The 26,722-nt window shown below is 39.7% G+C and overlaps 1 protein-coding gene and 1 long non-coding RNA gene across 2 annotated transcripts; one reads left to right on the top strand and one right to left on the bottom strand.

Moving 5' to 3' along the window:
* The first annotated feature begins 367 nt into the window (after window positions 1-367).
* rassf10b (Ras association domain family member 10b) lies at window positions 368-2,198 on the top strand. The gene has a single exon (XM_042490783.2). The coding sequence runs from the start codon at window positions 543-545 to the stop codon at window positions 1,875-1,877; it is 1,335 nt and encodes a 444-aa protein (XP_042346717.2). The 5' UTR covers window positions 368-542; the 3' UTR covers window positions 1,878-2,198.
* Window positions 2,199-15,423: 13,225 nt separating this feature from the next.
* Window positions 15,424-18,962, bottom strand: LOC148190408 (uncharacterized). Its single transcript, XR_015777463.1, has 3 exons — window positions 18,645-18,962; window positions 17,374-17,461; window positions 15,424-17,156 (listed from the first exon to the last, which is right to left on the bottom strand). It is a non-coding gene; the product is annotated as an uncharacterized LOC148190408 (long non-coding RNA).
* Between the last annotated feature and the right edge of the window lie 7,760 nt (window positions 18,963-26,722).

The following is a 26,722-nucleotide window of genomic DNA, read 5'->3' as shown; positions in this document are numbered from 1 at the left end:
CAAAACTGATATGCCAGTAAATAAAAAGAATGATAATAATAATAAAATTACTTTGATGAAGATTAAAAAATAATTTTCTATACTTTGATCTCAATCATCTCCCACTGCCACTTGATGCAATAATACTCAGTTTTAGTAGTTTTGCCTTTTCCATATTCTTAAATGATTATGCAATTTAATTTTTGGATTTATTTTTTATCTTAACCACCATAAACCTCCGACATGCCTCAGAAAATACTGCAGCTGGTTATTGACTCTTTGCTGGTGGCAGTCATGTGATCATAGACAGGCTCGTGAGGGCGCAGCATAAACGCACCAGAAGTATTTCCCCGACTTGGCCTCATTAAAGTGAACAGAAGGACACATGGAGCTCGAAACCTGCAGCTCCATCAGAAACTTCCCACATGCGTCCTGGACGCAGCGCGCATGCACACAGAGATGAGTGTGGACTCGGCTGCGCTTTTCTCCGGACATGCGGATATAAATCTATTTTAAGAATGACCTTTGTCTTATTTCTGTGTGCAAGAGTTTAACAGACGGTCATGATGGAGCCGGAGGAGAGTAGGATATCAGTGTGGGTCTGCCGTGAGGAGAAGCTCGTCTTCGGCTTGTCAAAGCGCACAACCTGCGCTGATGTTGTCGAAGTGCTTCTGGGGGAACAGAAATCACAGCACGGCCTCTCAACAGCGGCGTGCTCCCAGTCTTACTGCATCGTGGAGAAATGGAGAGGCTTTGAGAGGATTTTACCAAACAAAACCAAGATATTGAGGCTTTGGGTCGCCTGGGGAGAGGAGCAGAGCAATGTGAAGTTTGTGTTGGTGAAGAGCGAGGCTTCTTTGGCGAACCATGGAGCCCGGAGCGCAGAGGCGCGCGTGGTGCTCAGCAAACACAGCCCCTGTGTCACCAAGGGGACCGCGCGACCTCCCATGGGTGGCATCTCACCTGAGAAACAGCGTCGGATCGTCCGGAAAGCTTTCAGAAAGTTGGAGAAGATCAACAAAAAAAGGGCGCAGAGAGACGCGAGCTCTGCGGAAAAGATGGAAACTTTGGTTCATCTTGTGATTTCTCAGGATCATACGATCCGCCAGCAGATCCAGAGGATTACAGAGCTGGACGCAGACATCGAAAGGTGCGAGGCAAAGGTGCATTTCGACAGAATTAAAAGACACGGGGTTAATTATGTACAGGACACGTATTTAGTGGATGCTGCTGCGGGTGGCAGCCGAGGGGGAGACACAGTATGTTCAGCTGAGACTCTTGCCAAGTTTGAAGAGTATGTCCGGCAGTGCGAGGACATTGTGAGACTACAAGATGAACTGTGGGAGCAGGAAGCCCTTATAGACATTTTCGCGGCGCAGATTCAAGAGGAGCTGAACCACCGATGGATGCGGCGGAGGAGAGAGGAGCTGCAGGGCAAAGACGCAGAGCCAAGCGAGGGCGCAGCATCCCTCTCCGCCACAGCGACAGACACGGCGTCAGAAAACGAGCTGCTTTTGGAAGAAGAGAGGATCAGAACACAGCTAGATGCGAGTTTGTACATCGGTCTGCGCCTCAACACGGATTTAGAAGCTATTAGGAGCGATTTAGAGCTGACCCAGGAGATTTGCGGGGCGAGGGAGAAGGAGATGAGGGATTTGCTGGAGAAAGTGAACACTTTGGATATAGAGGAAGGGACGGTCAGTGAGGAGAGATGCAGCCACGGGACAGATGATAAGATGGGGATGATGAGCAGTTTGGAGAGGAAGAGTGAGTGGGTGGAGCAGGCCAGGGGTCTGTCCAAAGCTCACAGCCTGAACGACGACGACTCAGACACTGGCTTAAGTTCTCTGCACAGTCAGGAGTCAGACGGCCACCCTGTGTGGGAGTCACTGGTTTAGGGATTTTATCTGGAAGTCGCTTATCTGACTGTTGATCATTTTTCAACCAGAAAAAGAACACATTTATACAATCTCAGGGCTCATAATTACTCTGAAGTAAACTTAAGTTCACAATAATATTTCCACACTGATGATAAACTGGAGTTGTGCTTTTTTAAAGAATCTTTGTATGCATCACAACAGTCCTCACATAATCCTATATTTCTATGATGACTTTCTTAAACTGGTTTAAGAACTCTTAAGTCCTTATTTGTTGGGGTGATGAGTGCAAATCCGTCCAAGAAAGTTGTTTTGACATCAAAATAAATGCTATTTTTGAAGAGTTAATTTGTTCCTCTTTTGTCTTTGCAACAAACCAAAAACAGAGTGAAAAGTGATTTTTAAAAAAAGTGTGTGGATGTCAGGAGTGCAGGGTGCAAAGTTAAAGAGATGACATGAGATAAAAATCTGAAATAAGCCAAAATATCTCTCTGTGGTAAAAGATTACTTCCACAACCTCTGCCATGTTAATACACACCTCAGAGACAGCATGGCAACAACACAAAGTCAAAGGTCTTGAGGATTATTCTGGTTGTGAACAACATCTCAGCTTTCACTGTGACCCAGACACTGAGTGATAAAGAAAACCTCTTTGCTGTGAATCACAAAGTCATAATAAAATCTGAAGTCAAAACACAAAGCTCAAACAGGAGGTCCGCTCGACATCCTCCACGCCTCACAAGCACAAATGACCTCTAACAGCTGAGACTGTCTGACAGAGACACTAAGAGAGCTTTATTCCCCAGAATGATTGCTGTTGAACCATATCAAGCGAAAATTGTCGCGCTGTTGAGCCCCGTCAGTGTATTTTCAAGGTTTACTACAATAACGATTGCCCGAATGCCCGGGGCAAGTAAAAGGCCCCATGAAGCCATTGCTGCCCCAGCCCTCCGAATGTCCCTCCCCTCAGACATCCGCAACTCAGAGTCACTCCACTCATTTAGAAAGGAACTCAAAACACACCTCTTCAAAAAAGCCTGCAATACCCATCTCCCACTGCCTCCCAATATCTGAACTGTCATAACCTCCTATATTTTGTGTTTTTTGCATTTCATGTAAAGTGTCTAAATACTCAGACAAGCGCTATGTTAGGCCTATAAATTATGATTATTATTGATATTATTATAAATCTAGCCACTTATCTCTTTTCCGACTAAGCAGTGGTAAAAAAGAAACACATTGTTTTTTTTCCAGAACTTATTATAGAAATAGCTCAGATGTGAGACATCTGGTTTCGTTCTCAGCTCTGTTTAGAAATGCATGTTTGCAGAACCAACTGGGCCCTTGCAAGAATGATGACGTTGCCATAATAAGCATTTCTAAACTACACAAATATTAACACTGTGCCCTACAGATGACAAAGATCTGAATTTGATATGTAGCTTTGAAAGCAGTTTGGAGAGGAAGAGTGAGTGGGTGGAGCAGGCCAGGGGTCTGTCCAAAGCTCACATCCTGAACGACGTCGACTCAGACGCTGGCTTAAGTTCTCTGCACAGTCAGGAGTCAGACGGCCACCCTGTGTGAGAATCACTGGTTTAGGGATTTTATCTGGAAGTCGCTTATCTGACTGTTGATCATTTTTCAACCAGAAAAAGAACACATTTATACAATCTCAGGGCTCATAATTACTCTGAAGTAAACTTAAGTTCACAATAATATTTCCACACTGATGATAAACTGAAGTTGTGCTTTTTTAAAGAAGCTTTGTATGCATCACAACAGTCCTCACATAATCCTATATTTCTATGATGACTTTCTTAAACTGGTTTAAGAACTCTTAAGTCCTTATTTGTCCTTATTAGCTTTGAAACATCGTCTAAGGCCTTTTTTCACATAAACACAAATGCTCTGTTTATATTCAGTGAGGTACAGTATGTGACATCTCTGCCGCAGCCTCTGAAAAACACCTTCTGTCTGGGGTTTACGCAGAAAATATGATACTACTGCTTTTTCATGAATTTATATACCACCCAAAGACATTTCTAGGCTTGGTGCTAGAGAGTACAAAACATTAAAACAGGATTACAAACAGTATTGAGTTTCGTCCCTTGATAAACCCGCCCATGTGCTGCATTATATTTGAATACACAGTGACACATAAGATAACACTGAAGGATACATTTCTACCTGTGTCCCAGGAATTGTGTGCCTACTTCATAAAAGGTGTATTAAATTATTCAAAGACATAGGAAGAATAAAAGATGTTGAAGGTATTTTCTCAGTATATACAATGACTGAGCAATGCCACTGTTACATAACTGTTATATAGAAGTGAATACTAGAGGATCATTTGGATTAAAGTCTGTCTTCCCAGAGTACCGTGTTACACAGCAACATGGGTTTGACATTGTTCAGTATCACAATTTTCAATCTGGCACTCCCAAGAGACTTTCTGATCATCAAGGTATCGATAGGCAGCTTCTTCCTGTCAATCCTGTCATGTGTTTCCAGTTCCTTTTAAAGTTATTAGCAAAACAAAACATTAAGAGAGTACCTCAGCCATAAAATGATAATTTGCACATCAATCGATCATACATTAATTTATTGATTAATTAGGTTAACCACATTGACCACATTCAACAGAAGCAAATATCAACATATCTGTTTATAAACTTTCAAACAAACCCTGCAGTATAATCCAAGTCTCATTTATCCAGTCGGATACTTAGTATTTCTGAAAAGCATGCATTTTCACTAAAAACCTCAGTATTGGAGTCTGGTGTTGAAGAGCACATAGATAAGTTTCACTTTCAGGTTTTAGCAACAATGCATGTTTTGAAATTACTGAGCATATTCTCTAAGATGCTCTGCAGCCTCCCTCTGTCAACTTGGTCTTTAGTTTTCACAAAAGGACACAGAAACTGTCCATAACTCACAGACCAAACAACCCGCTGTGTTAATCTGCTACAGAGCAGCAGCTGTGACCGACAGAAACCCAACAGCTCCACACAGTAGGAATTACATTACTACCTCCAAGGCGAGGCACATCTCTCCATCCAGTTTGTAACCACCTACTGTCAAAGTGGAGTTTTGACAGATCAAACAAAGGTAAATCTCTTTTCTAAATCCCTTTCGACAAGCAATTAGAAAGATTTTTGAATCTGGAGGGGACAAAACTGTGTTGCAGCGAGTCATTGTTATGTTTCCAGCAGTTTTTTAGGCACAAAACAAGGGTGTTGACCAACTGATGGTTTCCCCTACAGCTTTTTAGGCTCAAAACATGGGCATTGTGTAGCGACCTGTCAGTGTTTTTCAAGCAGGTTTTATGCTTCAAATGTGGGTGTTTTGCAGTGACCCGGTGGCAGGAGTAGTGCCACAAAAAGCAGTTTTTATCAAGACAGATGGGATTTGCAACAAATAGGGCAAATAAGCCAAAACATGATCTTTTTATAACCATAACCAAGTGGTTATTGGCCTAAACCTAACCACCACAGTGTTGCTGAAATGTACTAACTACACAATAACATGCCAATGTACCTCATCCATGGTTTGCAAAAACATACGCCAACGTTTTTTTCCTAGTGACTAGATGTTGTTAAAAAGTAAGGCACCTTGAGACTGAATGATACACTGAATCTGCCATCCATAACTTAAAAGTATTGAAACTGCATGTGTGGGACCCAAACATCCCCAGTTTTCCAAAAATGTCCTCACAGTCAGGGTCTGAAACTCAAATTGGTCCTCACAAAGATAGAAATACAATGAACATGAACACACAGTGCGCGCGCGCACACACACACACACACACACAGAGACACACACACAGACACAAGCCATCTCAAGTGTCTTTGTCCTTTGAATTTAGGACAGCATCATTGTCAAACAAGGGAAGTACTGTATTACATGCCCTGTGAATGGCAGCCTTCCTGCCTCTTGACACACAGCAGCACTCTCCTCTCTCATGTGGCTCTCCTTTCATTTGCCACTTTGTTAAACAGAAGAACATAAATTAGCCTGACCTGATAGAAGAAAAAAGCCCTTTATGTCACATATGTGACAAGTGCAAATGTAATACAACGCACAGTACTCTCAGAGGAAAACACGAGTGCATTCCGTGTCTTTTGTTTCAGAGCTGTGGTGAAGTCCGCCGTGTTTCCCACATTGCAGAGTGGGGGGTTGCACAAAGGTCGACTTTTGATTTTATGGAAAAGGGTCCCCCAGAACTCAGGAGCCACTTGAGAGAAATCTGAAGTGTCACTCTCTAAAGCTTGTCGCTGAGCTGGCATAATTAAAGAGACAAAAGGTTTTGAGAAATGTCAGTCATGATTTGAACATGTTTCTCTCTACAGAGAGAGCTGTCTGATAGCCTCTGTCTCTGTTATCACACAAGTATATCCAAATGTTGGCCTTTCACTTCAGTTCCCCGGCATATGCATAAAATTCCCTGTGCACGCTTACAAAAACATGCCAGACCTTAACAAAGAAAATGTCACAGTCTTTGTTCTAGGGTCCTCACAGAGTTCACAGGTCAGCTTATCAGAGGTTAAAGTTACTGAGGCATTGCTGCCATCTGACTCTTTCTGCTGGGAGGTCATGAAGGTGAACAGTAGGGAGGTAGGAGCCAGTGAGGGAAGCACACTTTAAGCAGAAAGACTTCCCAACTCTGGCTCTTCATGGACGGGGAAGAGAGTTTCATCTGGTGGTACGAGCAGGAGACCAGAGGTCTCTGCATGGCCACTAAATCATTGTGTCAGCTCAGTTATCTCCATTATGAGCTGTGGAACTCTCTCCATGCCTCAACTCCATCTAAATGAGCAAATGACATCCTGAAGAATACTGAAGAAGAGACTTTTGCATGTCAGCAGGTGATGTGTTTGCACAAATGCTGCTAATTCAATCACATTCTGATTAGTGCAATACTCCAATGAGTTATCTTAGTTAGCAGCAGGTCAAAATCAAAGGAAGCACTGTAAGAGACCGGGGTTACTGCTCGGCACAGATTTATCGAAATCTAAAGAAATCTTGAGTTTCTTAATGCAACTTTGCATTTGTGTGCGCTCACTTCCAAGGCGTGAAAATACGCTGCTTGGTGCACCTTTAAGTGTCTTTGTGAGGCGCACAGGCTTTAGAATAACTAAGTTTATAACAAAGTGAGACAAAAAAAGTGTTAAGGTCTGCTTTGAATGGTTGGGAAAGGAGGTGGATAAATCCAACAAACTCCAGACATTGACAGAGACATCAAAAAACATCGTTTGTAGCATTTGTGCCACAAAAAGCCAGATGTTTTTTTAGCGACACTGTTTTTCCACCCAGGTTAGTGCTACTCAATGTGGGTGCTTTCCAGTGACATCTGAGATGTTTTCCTAACCTTAACCAAGTACTTTTGTTGCCGAACCATAACTGCTAAGGCTTTCTTACCCCAGCATTTGTGCCACTTACAGGTCCTATATTATGCAAAATACACTTTTTTTTATGGTTATCCAATGAAAATATGTGTCCCCTGGCTGTGAACACCCCCTAAAAATGAGAAAATGATATCCTCTCCCTGTCTTGCTTGCTCCACCTTTCAGAAATTGTCTGGCCAGAAGCAACAGTCATTTTTTGGTCCCTTTGTGACACAGGAAGGGGAGAAGCCACACCACCTCTTCACTTCAAAACTGGCGCTCAAGAATGGATCAGTACCAACTCTCCAAGACTCAACTTCAGTCCCAGGGCCGGTAGATTTTGCCATGTTTAAGCTGCTTTACTGTGTATTTAGCCAGTTCAACCTGGCATTAGCATCATGGCTAATATGGGTAGCCTCTATTGTAGGCTCAGGCGCTATGGTAACCTCTATATAACGTTCTATTATTGAGAGTCAGTCAAGACAATCTCTGTGGATGTTAAGCCGTATCTGAACCCAAATAATTAAATGGATTGATAACTTAAATTAGATGCAGGTAACTGTTTTTCATGTCACTTTTTGTTACTTCACACTGCCATGTTATACACAGGGTCTGTAGCTGACCTGATGGACCCAGCAGCATACATGGACGAGGTACTGAAGATCCCCATTCCAGAGGACCTCAGTGCGCGACCAGCCAGACAAGGAACAGGTCTTTGCCAACTATGTGTCTTAGTTCAACCAAGGGGCGGTTTGAATCCTACAACGCGGCCCTGGGCGTCAAGAAACTGTTCGAATCTGAACAACCACACAGGCTGGAACGATGACTTGAATTCTCTGTCCATGGAAGCCCGAGCACCAGCTCACAAACCTCTATAGACTAGAAGAACAGCTGAAATAGTAAGAAAAGATATTCAGTTAACAAGCTTAGACTTATAAACACTGATCTCTGATGTGTGTCAAACATTTTAAAAAGAAAAATGGATTCAGTAAATCCTTGATTTTTTTTTTTTAACTAAAAACTTGATTGACTGATGTCAACAAATGCTTTATTGTATCAGTAAAAATTCTCCCCTGTGAATTCATGTTTAACATGCACAGTAATTCTTGGTGTGTTGTGACCATTGCAATACTATGCACACTTAAGTTCAGCCAATCTTACATTTATTTTCATAAATACTATTGCATGTAGCCATAAAGACTACAGTTATGAAAATGAAAAAGAAAAACTTACTGTTCTATTCCTCTTAGCCAAAAAAGACAATAGTCAGCTTGGTATATTGATCACAAAATTGTGGCTGAATTACGGGGGTCTGGTAACGTCGGCCATGTCTGCTTACTGTAAACAAAGGGACATGACTCAGGCCATGGATGTATTATAGTGAAAGCTGGATACAGCCATGGAAGCGAGCCCTTGCTCATTCCTATGAGAGCTGCTCAATGGCACACGAAGCAGAGAAAGCTCTTTTTCCGGGTTTAAAAATTTGTAAAATACCCAGATCTACTGGCCCATAGAGCATGCGTAGTAGAGATTAACGGCAGCCGAACACTGCAAAGCGTGGGCGCCTGCTACTGTCTGCGGCTGAGTGGTTAGCTCCTGCCGGCAGAGTGACTAACTTATTGATTAGCACCTTGGCTAGCTTGAATGGCGATCTAAAAAAAATGTAATCTTGCGGCTCTTTTAGACTTTCCAAATGTTATCTAACCGGATGGTTCACATCCAGACAGGAATAGAAGACGTTTCGCTGGATTTTTGATGCTCACAAAAAATTATTTACTGGTTTAGAGACATCTCTTTCCCAATGTTAGTCAATGGGGAAAAGTCTTTCTGGGCCAGTGTGCATCACGTGTCCGACTCAAACGGTGTAATTCCACTTCCGGCCACTATGTAAATGCACTATATGCACTATATGCATCAACGCATGGCTTGACTCAGGCAGGCAGTCAAATCTACTGCCCAAGAAGGCTGTGACCAGCCACAGCTCATTTGCATTTAAAGCTCCAAGCACAGAAACAGCACTATAAGACGACAACACAAACAGAGCGGCGTATGCTGAAGCATATGATCCGAGTGGTGTTTTCAACAAAAACAACTTCACAGGCATGTTTTCAGGGCCTCTTTGACCTATACACATTGTCAAATAGGGGCACAATATGAGACCTTTAAAATATATATCTATATATGTATATTTTTTTTTAGCAACAATGAGACAGACGAGGTCACAGAGACCTTTAACCACCAAAATCTAATCACGTCATTATTGAATTCATGTGAACATTTGTACTGAATTTGAAAAAATTCGCAAGCTGTTCTTGAAATACTCACAGGTCACAGTGACCTTGACCTGTGGCCTATGACCGGAAAAAAATCCAATCATTTCACTGTTGAGTCCAATTGGACGTTTGTGCCAAAGTTAAAGAAATTCCCTCAAGGTGTTCTCGAAAAAAATCACGATCATGAGAATGGGATGGATGAACAGGGAACCCGTAAACCCTCTATCTCTGGCCATGGCTACTGCCTGTGTGGAGGACTAAAAAATAATAATAATAAAAAATAACCCAGAGACATGGCTTGCAATGACAGAAGAACACTGCGGGTGTTGCAATCATGTTACAGTCTATGGTGCCAGTACTGTGTGGGCATTGTGACAGCCTAGTGGTTACACGCATAATATATACTAAGGGTTAGCAATTAGGTTAAATCATGGGCCTGCTTTTCTGCAACATTTTTATCTATTAAGAATAATTTGTAAGTATATCTAGAGTTTATGGTGATTTATAAGTCACATGACTAGCTGACGCCTCTGACCCGCTGCTGTGGAAGGGAAAATAGTTGTAAGTAAAGCAAAATGTGCTGGAGAAATTGCAAAAGTATATTCAAAGCAAGCAAAGCAAATCTCCCATTTTCTGCCAGTTTTAAGTGAACTTTCAACTTTTAAGACTGCTTTTAAGGTGTTGGCCACAAAATGTCTCTGAAATGTTGAAATCTGTCAATGCTACTTCAAACTCCATCAAACTCATCAAATTAATTACACTAAAATTTATTAGTTTTGCTGTTGTCAAAGGAAATTCCTTGCACATCAAGAAAAAAAAACAAAAAACTTCTTTTAATGGTGCAACCTGCCGGAGTTCTCTAATCCCAGGAATGTGTCACTTTGTGTTCCTGTTGTGCCTTTGTTCAGCCTCATAGAGTGATCTGCCATGAAGTCACTAATGAAGGTATTGACTCGAGAGCCAGGACTTCAGCCAGGACTTCAATACCAGCGCGGAGGTGTGAGCCACTCAGAGAGCACTTGGCCTGCTGCTGAGAGACCGGAGCTGCCAGTGTGCGCTCATTAGACCTCTTTGTGCTGGTGGCAGGTGTGTTAATCCTGTAAGGCCGGGTGCTGACCCCGGGACCTTGCCTGTGGGATACTGTACAACCTCTTTCCGAGCATCTTCAAGGCCTGTCACCTCCTGTAGGAGCTGACGCAGCCCAAATCTGTCAGCAAAAGGCTCATTACCCTCCAATAACCTCCTTCAGAGGAGCTAAATCACAAATTGTGGAGGGATGGAGTGTGTGGGGCAATTTTATGCAACTCAGCCAAACTTCATAAAACCAAATCATGACTGGCGTCACTTTATTTATCTAATCAGAATAAGCCAGTCAAAGTTTTTCACAACGAATCAGCTATTTTTAAGTGTAATTCACTTTGGAGTATTTGTTCTTCAAATAGGCTGGTTGTCCTTTCCTTTAACAGAACAAATGAACAGCTTTAATTTGAAGGGGTACTTAGATTGTAAGGAGAAAAATATTTACTAGGTAGTCTGCAAACCATGTTTTCTATGTCATAGTTGTGCAAAAAGAAAAGAAAATTTTGTACGAGAACCAGAAATCTTTAGTTAAATACATGCATTGGAAGTTTTTATCATCACATCACTACATTTGCAATATTGAACCACAGCGTGCAGCGATGCATCTGCATTGGGCAAAAAAGCAACATGAAGAAACTTCTTTTTAACATGACAAGAGTGTTTAGCCATGTTGGTGACTCTGCGAGGAAGCACTTACTGTAGGGATAGCAGTGCTTTCAGCCAAGAGTTAACTTCAGCATGCTAACATGGTTGAGCTCAATGCAAAGAAAAGCTGCAGCTGGCAGGACTGTCCGTTTGTTTTTGTATGACCTGATGACAGCACAAGATGAAAAGTCAGATGATCACCAAAGTCATTGACATTCTTCATGAAGAGACCATGTATGTCTGTGCAAAATGTCTCATCAGTCCATCCAACAGTCTTGATATGTTAATCTGGACTTAAGTCAGTGGGTATGCAGTTGACCGCAGCAGCTCTTGTTACACTTGCCTTGGTGGCACTGTGTTCAGTTTTAATTAAAGTGTATCAGGGTTCTGGACAATAATACGCTGCATTACATCTTACAAGTGTTTAACAGCTTCAGGTCGTCTGTGGCACAAAGGTACCACGCCCACAGTAATGAAAAGAAACCTGTTAGTATATTACAGTTATCTCCTCCAACAACACAGACATTCTCTTATCGTGCAGAACAGAGGACGTCATGGGTGTGTTTGGTGTATCAGTTACAGAGAAACTCATGAAGATGTCTGGGTGTTTCTGAAATTCACTGAATTATCTTTCTCTCTGTTAAAGTGAATGGTTTCTGCTCCAGGCAAAAATCCCAAGATCTTTTCTGCAGAACAATTGCTGTAAAACACCCCCCATCACTTAATGGGAATGTTTGGTTTCACATACAATGGGAATGGATTTGGTTGCAGTACTTTTGTGGGTCACACCATTTCTCCTTTAAACCACATACACAGTGTACAGACACTGGAATAAGATCAAGACAGCAAGTTTCTGACGTTGTTGCTCCCGTTCAATGAGAGGGGCATTTAAATATCAAGGAAGCAGTCATTAATCTCCATATTTCATTAGCTATATTTAACCTTTTATCTTATACTTTATGTACATTTGCACATTATCATTCAGATTGCCAGTATACAAAAGGTTTCAAATCTCAGAAAAAGCTTAAATTATCTTAAATCTGTTAAATCACTGAAGAAATCCCAACAAAAAGCCTTGCAATAACACGTATAGACCTTATTCTAATACAGCATTTTGTACTGTGACAGCAGGTAAAGCACAGGTGTAACTAAGAACATTAACGACTACATTTACATGCAAGGCTACATAGCAGTCAAGTCCTTCCTTTTACACAGCTCATTGACAATCAAGCCAAACCAATGTTATGTGTGCACACCAGAGCAGTGACTGCAATCACTCACTATTAGGCACGACGGGGAAAAATCGATACAGCATAGAATCGGGATATTTTGCATGGCAATATTGTAAATATTGCCAAACAATGGCCAAATATAGATTTTTTAAAATATAAATTAGTAATACTGCAGATACTTTTAAATCTACTATTTTGCTGCATTAAAAAAGACTGGAATGAGATAAGCAGACTCTTATTTTTATTTTATTGGATAAAACAGACATTAACAAAGTTTTTCCTTAATTTGCAGTTGAAAAAAGGTAATAAATCATACTTTACATTACAATACATGTTATGCCAATACTCAGTATATCCCAAAAAGCTTAAAAATGGAGGGGGGGCTTCTTGTACAGTCTTTTAACCATAACCTCTGAAATCTTACATACTCAAAAAAAAAAAGGAAAAAAGACCCAAAGCCAAATAAATGTGTGGTTTTGTTTGCTAATATACTGAAGTGAAGTCACAACACCCACTTTTTCCATTGGCTAGAACTTCCTTTCTGTCAGATATCTCTAAACAAAATATTTAACACTTGGCACCATGGTGCACTAAGCTCAATAAAAAGTCTTTACACATCTTTGGAAACTGTTTACAGTCAGTATAGTTCACTCACGTGACACAGAACACTTAATCTTAACAGTTTACACGTTCAGATAACAGATGCAGGAGTCCTGATTCTGTAGTCAAACAGAAATCTTCATGAAGTTACATCATTGTAAAATTTTTGATAAGCAGCAACCTTCCTCTGTCAGAAACTTTAGGCCGGCAAAATCACACAAAAAACAAAATCCATGTGAGCCAACCTGGACCATCCTTGTTTAGTCCAAGTGAAATTTACAAACTCAACTCAAATATGCCACAAAGTACCTCTCATATTTACACGGCCAATCTGTTCATCATATATATACATTATCTGCACTCTCTTCCTCAGGCTAAGATCCTCATGCTTGTACCAATTTCTTTTTACTATATTCTCTATTCTGAGTGTATGGTTTACATGTCCTATATTGTTTTGGGGGTTTTGTGTGTGCTTTTGTGGTTTATAAGATGCCTGGATGCAAAAAAAATCCAACTTGTAAAAGATTTAATGAAGTGAACTGACAGTTTTCAATGACCTTTATCACTCTCAATTATCCCAATAAACTCAGGATCAAATATAATGTATTCAAGTTTTTTATCATCATAAATTTGTTTGGCTTTGATGCAACCCTCATGCTGTTACAGAGGCACTGTTTATCACTGATCAAACACTCACTCACCAGGAAAGTTTAAAGGTTATCAGTCAGTTAAGTCACCATGAGCTCTATCATTACTTGTCTTATCTGCTCATCCTCGTCTTTGGCGTCATTGAGGCAGCGCATAGCTTTCTTCAGACAGTACAGATATTCACTAAAGATAATGCCCACTAACTTTGTGCAGACTGACAAACTATTCGGGCCAACTGCTGTAATTGCAAAATTTCAAGCTCGGGTTCAAGATAAAACTTCACATGAATTATCATGGTAACGCTGAGAGGCTGAAAGCTCTAACACAGATGGTAAAAAGCAATTTCTCTTGGACTAAAGCTTTTTGTCTTGAGCTTTATGAATTTCTTTTGTACCAACTGCCTCATCAAAATAGTCAAAGAGGCAAAAAGTATTATGCTGTGATTGGTGGAGCTCCACAGATGGTCTGGCCTGAATAACGTGCATGCTGATTAGCATTTAGACACAGATGACAGGAGCCCACAACTGAGTGTAGTCTTAAAGAAACATTCTCCGTCTTTAGAGAGGAGGACTGAAAGCTCTCCAGCAGCAGCAGGGTCACATCTAAAGTGTATACTGCATGTCTGGGAGGCTCCAGGCCTCTTGTCCCTTATTAGTGGGTATAATGAACATATGTGCTCTTTCTTGGCCTCTCCTCATAATCCCAGAGCCGCTCTCCTCCTGAATTAACTAGCTGGGAAAAAATGGAGCTGCAGGTTGCTCATTAAGAATAATTGCTGAACACAAACAACTGCTGTAAGCTAACACCAAAAATGTAAAGCATTTTTGTTTGTGCTTTCACTTTATTTGTCCCAGTATCATATTTCAATTTGTATGTACATTTATAGGCTTTATGGTATTTTTGCAGTTATAGATGCTAAATGAGATTCACGTGGATCAACTCAATAATTACTGGCTGTTATAATATCAATTTCACCTAAAAAAAAAACAATAACACAAATGTGATTTATTTTGGTTTGTTCCTCTCATGAATGATTTCGTGAAATCCCATCAGCTTATTTTTCAGTTTGCTTCCTAAATTGTACAAACCCATTCCTGAGAACCACGGACACTTATCTTTATTTTAGAATTTACTCAAAATCGTTGCTTAAAATGAAATGCGTAATGTTCATTCTTGAACTGACCAACAAGTTCAAGTTTAATTCCTAAAAATGATGCATTTCTTTTGACATTTTATCTGCACGGACTAAGGGGGACACTGACATTGATATGTGACCTCGAAAGGTCACATTTACAACAACACATCTGCTGCATCACTCATCTCTGAAGTTCTGAATTTCCAAATTACTGATTACTGATTGTTCAACAAGTCCTCAAAGATTGAATATATTGTTTGGTGCTGCCTTCACAAACAACACATTTGACCATTAGAAACACATCTCATAATAAGGTCAGGAAAAAATGTGGTCTATCATAAACCAATTCAGTCTGTGAGTAGACGGGATGCTTCAGACACACATGATAACAGTAACACAGGTGACAGGTCTCTTCAGGCTTCAAAATCAGAAACTGATGAGTGATGTTTTTCTGGACAGGACACAGTCGGTGATTGTTTAGGCTGGTGTTGTTACAATGCGTTACCCGGCCCCACAAGAAAGTGGGATTCATAAATCCCACTGAAATCTACATGACCGTGCATTTTTTTCTAATTACTGCAATGTTTCTGCAAATTTGACTAATTGTTGTAGTTTTCTGTGAGTTTCATCAATAATGGCATTTCATCAACGTCACAAAACTAACTTGTTGAGAAGATGCAGACGTGTGGTAGGACCGTCTCAAATTTAACTGCGAAAGACCATCCAAGGAAATTCAATGATGTTCTGCACAAAGGTGGGGGGAAACTGTTTCGTGCTGCATGTAACATTGTAATTGAAACACAAACAAAAGTCTTCCATTGACAAAAACTTTTCCACCAAACAAACGGAGAATGGAGGAAATGCACTGACATTTGACAAGACAAATCCCCATGACAGAGGCGGTCGCATACAGAACTATTGCACGTGCTTAAAGAACCAGGATGTGTGAAATATGCAGGGTTAGTGGCAACATAAGAGTACTAAGAATAACAACTCCAAGCAGTTCACTTTTGCTGGGTCTGCACCATTTCCCTGCTGCAATATGCCTGTGGTGCACTGAATAGGCACAGTCTGCACACCATTCGATGGGTATCATAGCCGGCAGATACGCCGGATCCGCATCTAAATCTGAGCAGCGAGACAAGCGTATGCATTACCACAACAACACGTCCATTACAAACACAAACAAATAAAGGGAGATAAAACAACTGTTTGAACTGCTGAATGGCAGTCAGGCTTAAATAAAATGATATTGGGAACATTACTGTCCATGTGGACAATTATCTGTCAAATAGGAGAGCTCAGCTACCATGGTTTTTGTCCTGTAATCCAACATTGTTGTTTGTCTTATTATGTGTTTGCTGCCGCTGGCTGACAGATTACACTCCATTTAAACAGCTCTCCCGGCCGTTGCCATTTATGTGCTGAGCGGTAGCGCACTGAATTGAGCGCACCTAGTCTCACTGGAACAAGTTTCCATCTATTTAATAGATTTTTTTTTTTTTAAACTTGAACTATTTTTGCAATTTTCAGTTGTTCCTGCAATGTCATTGCAAAACAAAAAAAAAAACAACAACCCATGTCTATAAAAATTGCAGCATAAATTGCAATTTTTTAGGTGCCATAAAATCAGGTTTTAAAGGCCACAGCAATCCCAATAACAGCCTTAAAGCCTGAAGGATTAGCACCACAGCAACAGTAAACATTTCCATCAGCAAGCAAACCACATATTATGGTAAAATGAGCAGCAAAGCGTTGGGAATAAAAAACATGAGCATAGTGTCAATGTATATATTTTTAAAACTTTATATCAATGGCCTTTACAGAAAAGTCTTACAAAGTGACTTAAATTAGGCACATAAAGAGACAGATGAAGTCTTGTGGATAAAACTCCGAAAAGCAATTTTCTTTCAAAGTCGTCTCCTTCCTCAATCTAACCACAAGCCTTTCCCAGGTGAGTGTAATGCTGCTGGACACTACTCCAGAAAAAGAGAAGCACAGAAATAATTTGACTCTATCTCAGGAGCTACACCATCTATACAGCCATATACAGCAACTCAGCTTTCCCCCTTTTAGGTCACTCTGCAAACACCTCCTGAGACGATGCTGATCAAAGACACATCATCAAAGATCACATGTCCAGACTCTGGAGCAACGTCTCAACTCTCAAGCTCTCTGGTGAGACATACAGCTGTGAATACAGAACTGCAGCCACACTCTCAGTTTCCTTTTTTTTTTTTTTTCCTGAGGTCATTCTTTGTTTGTACATGAAAAAGGCAAATATCCATTTTCTTGCAGGATCACTGTAAGACACATAAAAAGAATAAAACTTAAAATGAAAGTTTAGACAAAGGTTGCTGCTTCAAGAACCAAAATCTGAATGCTGGAGGACTGGTCCTCATTCTACTCAGGGTGCAAATAAAGAGTAAGGTGTTTCTGTCAGATCAATACATGCAGGCAGGAGAGCGCTCTCGGCACTCAAGTGCAAACCTCCATGATACAATAAAAGGTGGGGCCTACTCTGAGGTGAAAGGAGAGTTGTCATGGAAACCAGTCAGCTGGACATCTGTGGGAACCCAAACACAGACTGGACTGGAGTCTAAAGATGCTAAAGGGAGACAGTTGATAAGAATAAATATTAAATTAATTCATGAGTTCTCCATTTTCATAGAATGCTATCCACTGGAAGTGTACTGTAATTCTTTCTTTTAGGGCATATCCGGGGAAGAACCCGTGTTGCACATTTAAACCACAGAATAAATAAACGAAAGACAATTAATATTGATACTATTTTGATAAGAATCAATTAATTGTTTCAGTCCATTTACAAGCAAAAGTGTCAAACATTTGCCACTTCCAGAATAGCTTCTTACATGTGAGAATTTGATGCTTTTCTTTTTTATTTCTGATAGTAAATGAAGAATCTTTGGTTTTGGCCTGTTGGTTGGACAAATGTAACGTGAAGACGTCACTGTGAGCTCTGCGAAACAGTGATGAGCATTTAACACCTTTTTTATTTCATAGAAAAAACATTTAAGTCGTGAAAATAATCTTCAGATTAATCAATTATAAAAAATAATTTAGCAGCCTTACTGGCCAGCTGTCAAAAGCCCTAAAATAATTACTATTATGCACCTATTTATCACAAAAAATACCAGGAAATCTTTGCAGTACGTCAGCTGCTAGAATATAAGAGCAATATTTGGCCACCGATCAGTTATCAGAAAAGTTTCTGATTTCTATTGTGTTGGTTGATTAATCCCTCCAGCTCCATACAGAAGTCGGTTAGTCGGTTATATAGCCTAGAGTAGGCCCAAGCCTTTACTCTAATACAAGTGCAGATCGGTACTGAATTAGGATTGAACACTGAGATCATTCACAGATTTTAGTTTAAAAGTCATTAATGTATGTATCAGATGCATGACTTAAACTCCTTCATCTCTAGGCATGACAAATAAAGGCAGCTTACAAGGTGTAGCTAAATTACAGTATTCTGAAAATAAATACAACCAACTGGCAGGCCTTCTGCACACACTCATTCACAAATCACTGACCATCACTAGCCGACCGAACAACCAACAAGTGCTGTTTAGGCCAATGTAAACTTCCATTTTACTTAATATTTATAAACATCAGCAATAACAGGGCAGCTTCAGTGTACAGACAAACAGGCCTCAGTACACAATAGGCTAAATTATCCAAACACCAACGTGAACAAACAGAGTTAAACACATGAAGCCACAAAGAGACTAAAGCATCATGGCAGAGACAGACGTGTGTATCTCACTCACCTTATTTGATGCCAAGACCACTTTCCTTTTCTTCACAGAGTTAATGTGTCCCCAACATTTCAGTCCCACTGCACATGTTGCGCTGTCTCCTTACTCCATCTTGGCTAGCTAACAGGTATTTCAAACAGCTAACGCTAGCCGGCTCGTTTCAGTGAAAAGTTGTTGGTTACTCCGGAAATTCAGTTTCTGAGCGGAAAGTGCCACAATTCACTCGACAGTTTCAGTCCGGTCCGTTCACGCCGTCATGACAGTGACCATAACTGTGTGATAACTGCTGTTTGATCGGTCTCACCTGGATTCACCTGGGTCCATGGTATGAGGTGCACTGCGCATGCGCTCTTACGGAGTGTCCCACTCCGCTTTGATAGTTAACCCTTTGAAATCTGAGCGAATTGGTTTGGTTTCTTTATAACATGGAAAGGCAACTTCAGAAGAAATTCCTCAGATATTAGCAAGAAATTAGTAAAAAACGAAAATTCTCTGAAAGAAGTAAACAGAAACAGAAAATATACTTAAAAAGTGCTATAGATTAAAAAAAAAGTCTTCAAACTAAATTCAAATGTACAATTTGTCTGAATGTAGTTTTCTTGATATCCCCCCTTATTATTTGATGATTTTCTAATTATTTTCTCTTTCTCTCTTGCCAAGTTGCAATTTTTCCTGTTTTTGAGAGAAATGGCACCAACCAGCTCACGGTTCAGAGGTTTAAATGCTTGTGAAAGGCGTCTGAATGCAGCACAACAAAACTGACGTGAACCCAGGTTTTAAAGGGTTAAATCCGGGTCCCAATTCATCATAGACGTTTTTGGAGGTTTACTTGCAGCTGGCGCGCTGCTATTTACATGACGGATTTGGCAATTGGAGAAGTTACGCGCTGCTCCTTGTGCGTAATTGCGCACTGATCATGCTTTGGATTACCAGCACAGGGCATACACATAAAATGTTCATACATCAAATATCATCATTTTCAAAGAAAACATTTTAACAAATATCTGAGCAAAAATAAGGAATCAAATGTGTCAAGTTGGATGATAAATAAGGAAATTGTGAGATGACTAAAAGTATGTAGCTGTAGACAATAGCATGTAGTCATTAGATTGGTGTTTTGACTAGTTTTGGATCAGATAAATCATGTGAGCCAATCTATTTAATTCGTCAGAGACACAGATTTCACCAGCGTGACCTGAGCAGACAACAACAGAAGTTTGGTCATCATCTCATCCCCAAAAGTCTTTTTGAGACATGAAACCCAAACATCCCAACATGCCAACATGCCCCTGCATGACTAAAACTTTCTTTTTTGACTTAAGACTCACTCCTGACAGATGGAGTGGTTACAATCTTTTTAGGGCTGGACAGAGAGTTTTCACCAAAGCACTATACTTATGAGCAGGTTTGGAAATGAAAACCAAGTAAGACAATTTAGTGTCTTCGTTTAATGTAGCTCAGCTTGTAATCACATGATGAATTTACACTGTTAGCTTTACATCTAGAGTCTGATTCCTTTTCTTGAAATGTATTTGTGCTTCACTGAGGCAATAATTATGAGACACACACGCCACACAGCTAAAATGCACCTTATGTATAAAACTGACATTATAAACACATTTACACAATTCTGCAGCAGGGTATCAAGCCTACATTTGATAGGCATTCTCATACACTCCCCCCCATACAATCCCCCATTAACACATTTAGTCTCAGATTACTTTAGTCTGACTCAGTCCTTTTGTGTTGTTATCTTGTCTCTGGTTTCACATTGTGTTGCTATGTTTTTGTTTTGTTTTTTAACAAGAATAGAAAGGGTTTTTTTGCAATGTTTTGGTTGCAGTAAGCTGACAGGAGAGCTGAATAAATGATGCTGTACCTTGCAAAATGTCATTCAGCCGTTCTCCTATATGTACTAGAGGTAGTGGGGCCTTTTGCATATCTTTGCCTAGGGGCCCACTGTCTAATAATCTGCCCATGACTGTGTGCCCTAATCTGCAGAAGTATTAATTATTATTTTGTCTTGTCTACGACTTTAGAGAAAATGAACAGCTGAGCAAACTCTCAAGGCTATTATTAGGCATTTTGTATCTAAATTTGTTCTGCTCTTGTTATTTCCCCCTACGCAAGTTTGATCTGCTGAGCAAATCTAAACTGATTTAACAGGATCATATTCTTCTTCATCCTGGAGTATAACGTGTGAAATGAAAGCAAGAATAATTCAGTTTATTGTGGGAAACACTATAAATAACAACATGTCAGTGTTCTTATATGACAGAAGCCTCTTATTATAAGAATTCTGAAAATGCTGCACTAAAGAAGGACCACACATTTTCATTTGATTTTACACACGTCAAAATGTGGTATACTGACACTTTATCCCACAGGAGGAGCAGATGGTTGGATTGGGCTGGAGTCAAATAAGGTATAATGTTGCATGTTCACATCTTTCTGCCTGGATTATATTAAATTAGGAAAAATCACAGCCTGTCCTCGGCCAGCTGTTAAAAACGGGTGAAAACAGCCGCAAAACCAAACAATTAGCTTGTGTCACTTCTGTATCTGTTGCTTATATTCTGAACTGCAGCTTTATATTTTTGCCTGATCTAAAAGACTGGTTACCATTTTATACCGATTGTTCATGGTGATGATTTAAATATTCAACTGACTCTTCATGAGAATATTTTTTGTTATGCATGTCTGTTATGTATTTTCCCATGTTATTAAAAAACAAATCCATAGTCTCAGATGCTCCCAACTGTTTGTATATTATATGAAAAAAGTGCTAATGGCATCAACTCTGTGTCCATTTAAAGATTTTTGTCTTGTCAGGTTGCCCTGTCTAAAATCCGTTTTCTTTTCGGTACTCATGTTCATACATCTTGTGAAGTTCTGACTCAACCAAGTCAGGAAATCTTTATCTGTTATCTTTTAAATCAAACAAGAGGGAGGAAGTGAATCTACAGTATAAATCAGATGATTGCATGCACAAAAGCAAGTAAATTTATTGTAAAGGTTGCAATGGTTGTGTCAGGAAACTGTAGTGAGCCTGGACTGGCTAAAGTCAACAGTGACACTGGCCTTCAACATGTGCTTTTGCACAGAGACCTCAGTGGACTCACTGCAACATACGCAATAACAGCAAAGGACAGGTTTAAAGCCACAGAGAAATTGAGCCAGTGTTTTCTCTGCTGTCTTTAATGGGAAAGCCTATAACAGAACTGTGTAGCAGATGAGGACATTTCATTTGAAAATTAGTTCCTTCTGAATCATTTGCATCACACAGTTGAACATGTAGCTAAATCCTTTTTGCATTGTCAGAATTGTTAAGTGTATATATCACTATGCATAAAATGACAGAAACGAAATGTTAAGAATACAGGGTCATATGCATCTGCAGATGTGCCATGAGTACAACGTGTCCTCATACAACCGTTTGTATAATATCTCATGAAAATTAACCACCTGACCTGTGGTGTGAGCTCAGGTCAGTGTTAATATGTATGTGTAAGTGTGTGTGTGTGTGTGTGTCTGCAGCTTGCAATAGATGTGTGCTTGATACTCTATTTTTAAGCCGGCAGAGCTACAGAATTTGTCAGTTTGAACCCCTGATCTCAGAGGGGAAACAGACATTTATTGACAACTTATAAACATGTTTTTTCTAGCATCTTCTGAACAGAACAATTATCGTTCGGCCTAAAGATTCCACCTTAAATATATTGTTACCTTAGCTCGTAACAGATACCAAAACAGTCTCTCTGAAACTATGTGCAATGAAATTCAAATTAGAATTAATCACTCTCCTAATATGTTACCTTACTATTCAAATACTAATTGTGAAGTATCATTTCTGATAATTAACAGTTTTAATTACAGTAACTTGATTCATGGTTTACTTTAGCTTATTTTGAGACACATTCAAAACCTGAGAGATAAATTGACTCTACAGTATGATAGTTAGTGTGAGTTTTTTTTTTTTTGTCTGTCTGTTGCGTTCTGCTGCCAGCATGTGGTGAGATGAGGTGATGGCCCAAAAGTCTCTGCTGAAGAAATAGTTGCTTTTCATGAGGTCAATACATGTTTGGAGTTTGGAGGACAACAATTCTTGAGTTACTTTCTAATGTAACTTTGATTATTAGGGTGCTGAATATTTGTACTATTGTTTATTTTATCCCCTTTTCTTCTCACAGCAACAGAACAACAAAAACACCAACTTCTACTGGTATAAGCCTACTTCTATGCAGTGGAAGACGGAAGTAAGTAAGACTGTATGTAAGTATTAGCAGCAAAATGTAGTTAAAGGTTTTAAGTAGAAGTACTGGTTATTCCTGTTAACGTCTGCTGTCGGGATGGAAGGGAGGGGATGAGGGGACGCACAATTATTTGTGTTATGTTAAAAGGGAAAAATCACTATTTGGTGAAGCTGTTAACAACTCCAAGGTCACACATCTGAAATGTGACCTTAATTATACGCTGATTTTTGTATATGTAACATCATCAGCATTCACACCCATTAGACTCTCACAAAAACATATCAATAGTTCCATATGTTATTAAAAGCAAGAGTGCAAAGCAGATTAAAAAGTAATGTTTATCGCACTATGAAAGATGGACTGCTTTCTTTTGAAATTGATTATTTTTCTCAAATGCCATTAAAGAAGCAATTTCCTTGAGTCAAATGAAAGTAGCGGGAGGCGGTTCATTCTTCTGGGACATTTATTTTTCATCAATACAATTTTAATAAACCCTGTCTTGTGTCTCTTGTCAAAAGGCAGAGTGTACAAGTCTCCTAGCAGTGATATATCAACAGATATATTTTCTGAGAAAGGCCCTTATTGTTCTAGTTTCACACATTCACAATATCCATGTATCATTGTCTCCATTTTGAATTGTCTTTACTGCGAAGAACCCAAGTCTGTGTCGCATCCTCACACTGTAAGCAGGTATAACTGGAAATTGTTTATCCCACTTACCCTTGGTGTTTAGCGGGATAGTTCAGATTTTTTGAAATGGGGTTGTATGAGGTACTTATCCATGGACAGTATATTACCTCAAGCAGATGTCAATCGGCAAACCTCCAGTTTGGAGACGCAGGCAGGAGTCCAACACAGAGGCTGAGCAATGCATTGCTGTGGATGGGGAGCAGCAAAACGGATTTTATCCACCTGAAACAGTCCCACTTACAAAAATCAATAAAGTTTAGGTATTTTCACTGGTTTAACTTTTCCCCTTTTCCCCCGTTCTGACAAGTCTTAGACAGGTCTGTCTATGCTCTCTTCAAAGCCACCAGACTCCATTGACAAAAATAGTAATTTTAGCTTGCTGCAGACAGGAGCTGCTGAGATACTGCTGCTTCAGTCAGTTTGTTAGTTTGTGTAACTGTGTGACTTTGGTAAATCTGAACTTACCCTTTTAAACACCAGAGTCACACAATAACACAAACATAATAACTGATTGAGGCAGCGATAGATCGGCAGCTCATGTGTTTAGCGATGTTAGATCAATGCTTTTCTCAATGGCATCTGGCTTTGAAGAGAGCGCCCACAGCAGTAGATTGTTTAGCTTCCGTGTCAGACTAAGGCATGCTTCTCCAAACTGGGAGCGTTCAACTGACATCTTCTATATGCCATGTAGTTTCTATTAATACGTACCCCACACAACCCCTCCTTAAAAAACCAAACTATCCCTTTAATCTTCAGTTCGTTGAGAGATCCAGAATATTAAGGTACCATCACTTCCTTTAGTTAGTTACTGTTTCACTAGCTTTGAGTTTTCTTATAAAGGATTTTTATTATTCCTTCCAAAATATTTATATATATATATATATATATATATATATTGACTGACATTTTTCTGACTTTGCTTGTATTTTATTTATGTATTTGCAACATGACCTCTTGAGCCCTCTCATCCACATGCAGTCAAATGGTTGATTGGAAGAATTTTAAGCAGTTACAGTCAAGTTCTTTCCTGATGCATGAGTTATTTAGAAATAGCCTACACCAAAAGAAAAACAATACCATAACATTTAATCATACTATAGAAACATTCAGTTTTATCTGATAAACCACTGGCTGTTAACAGTAAATGCTGTGAAACAGGCTAATAACAGTGTTGTCTTGGGACTAAAAAAAAAACAGGGATTATGATGTTTAGTAATATGAGGATGTTGCGTTGGAAACTAGAAGGACAAAATGATGCTTTAATCCCCAGAGCCAACAAAAAGCTTATATTACCGACTTTGATAATGTGATTACTCCTGCCATCTGTTCACTCTGTTCAACTTTTAGTTTTGGGCTGACTTTGAGCCATCTCTTTATTTTTGGATTTAGCTAAAAATCTATTGTTAGAAAAATTGCAAAGCCTGAGTTTTTAGATTAAACTATTTTGTTCCCTCTTTAAGGGAACAAATAGTTTCTAAGTATAAAATAATCAATCACAGAATTAAAACTTGTATCTTGAGCTGCAGAGATGAAGCCTTTTATGTAATCAGCTTCAACAAGGATCCTTTTACAGGACAGTTACATCAGTTCCTGTTTAGTATTAAATGTGTCCTGTCTTATGCAAGGATGATTTTGATCTACAGTTAAGAAACACACACACACATCCTCTTAAATCATGTTTTTGAGTCGGTTATTCAATCCCAAAGTTAAGATTGCTCAGCTTAAAGGGTTTTACCATATCTTGATTGAATCTCAGGTTCCACAGGTACTGTAGATTATATATGCCATAAACTATTCTTAGCCTTGTTGTTCCTTGCCTTGTTCGGGTGTGTACTGACTATAAATTAAATGTGACATTGTGTCTCAGTGTAATCCTCTGAGTCTCATATGCTGTAAGCACCAGCTGTTAAAGCTGTTGTCAATCATGCTGCCTTGAACCTACACTGACCTTTTCATATTTGCTAAAACTTTCACTTTATTTCTAAATGAAACTGATTATCAGTGACAAAAATAATTCTTTTCTGTCTAATCTGTAACCTTGCAGCACTTCTGATGGCCTTACTCCAAATGACAGAAAACAACCAAATTAAAAGCAGAGGAGTCTCTCATGCAGCTGTCAATCATGTCAATCAATGTTCATGAGCTGTGGTCAAACTGTCAGACTAGGCAGCACTGATTATAAATCAAGATTATGTTACTACATTGCCTATTCCTCGGCTCAAATGTTTCCGAAACAAATTTTAGTGCACTTGTAGCTGTATAAGACAGTTAGTATAGCTGGTGGGCGAGGCTTTGTAGTCCCATTTAACTGAATCCATCCAACATGGCAGCCAGGTCACAAAGTTTCGGTAAATGGTAAAACGGTAAAAAACACACACGGTGAGTTGCTGATGGCAGGAAAAAGGAATCTGTGAGTGTGAAATAGGAGGAAAGCGAGGCAGGCAGGGGTAGCCTGCAAGGCTCTTGGCAGAAAGGTATGAAGACATGCAGGTGGGTGATGATTCTGGGATATAAGGGTGATAAAAGATGAAGAAAATGAGTCACTATGTAGAAATATAAACTAAGTTGACCCAGAAGCGAAACAACCACAGTGAATTGAATTAACAATCAACTATCTAATGAAGAATGGTTGAGGAGCTGGGGTAGATACACTGCAAGCTGAGGAAAGGAAGACAAGCAGGCTGAGAGAGGCGATGAACCAAGGAGAATGAGGGAGGGAGACCACGCCCACACGGACACAAACAAAACATAAACAGAGAGAAAGAGAGACAGGGGAGCACTGGGAGCTCAGCGAACGAAGACACCAGGGAATCTTCAGGGGGTACGTCCACGGTCGCAACACAGCCAACCCGATCAGCTGCTCTGCTGGCACAACCAGTTCTCTAACAAGAGGATAAGAAGCTCCACTGTAAACCTGTAAGTCAGTCTATAAACATACTCCTACTGCACACTGCAGCAAAATGTGTTGCGTTTGTTTCCTTTCTGTTGGCCTCTTTATGTCAAAATATCCTGGTTTGTTTGAATGTTTATTCATTGTTTGGAATTAAATTTATTTTAATATTTATATATCAATATTAAATTTGACCATCTTATATTAACATTGATGCTCTTCATAAATAAATCCAAGTTCTTATAGCATGTGGTCCT

The sequence above is a fragment of the Plectropomus leopardus genome, chromosome 1, assembly GCF_026936395.1.
Source record: "Plectropomus leopardus strain MGB_pleo_1.0 chromosome 1, ASM2693639v1, whole genome shotgun sequence".
NCBI classification, from domain to species: Eukaryota; Metazoa; Chordata; class Actinopteri; order Perciformes; family Serranidae; genus Plectropomus; species Plectropomus leopardus.
This window is presented reverse-complemented; position numbering and strand designations above follow the sequence as displayed.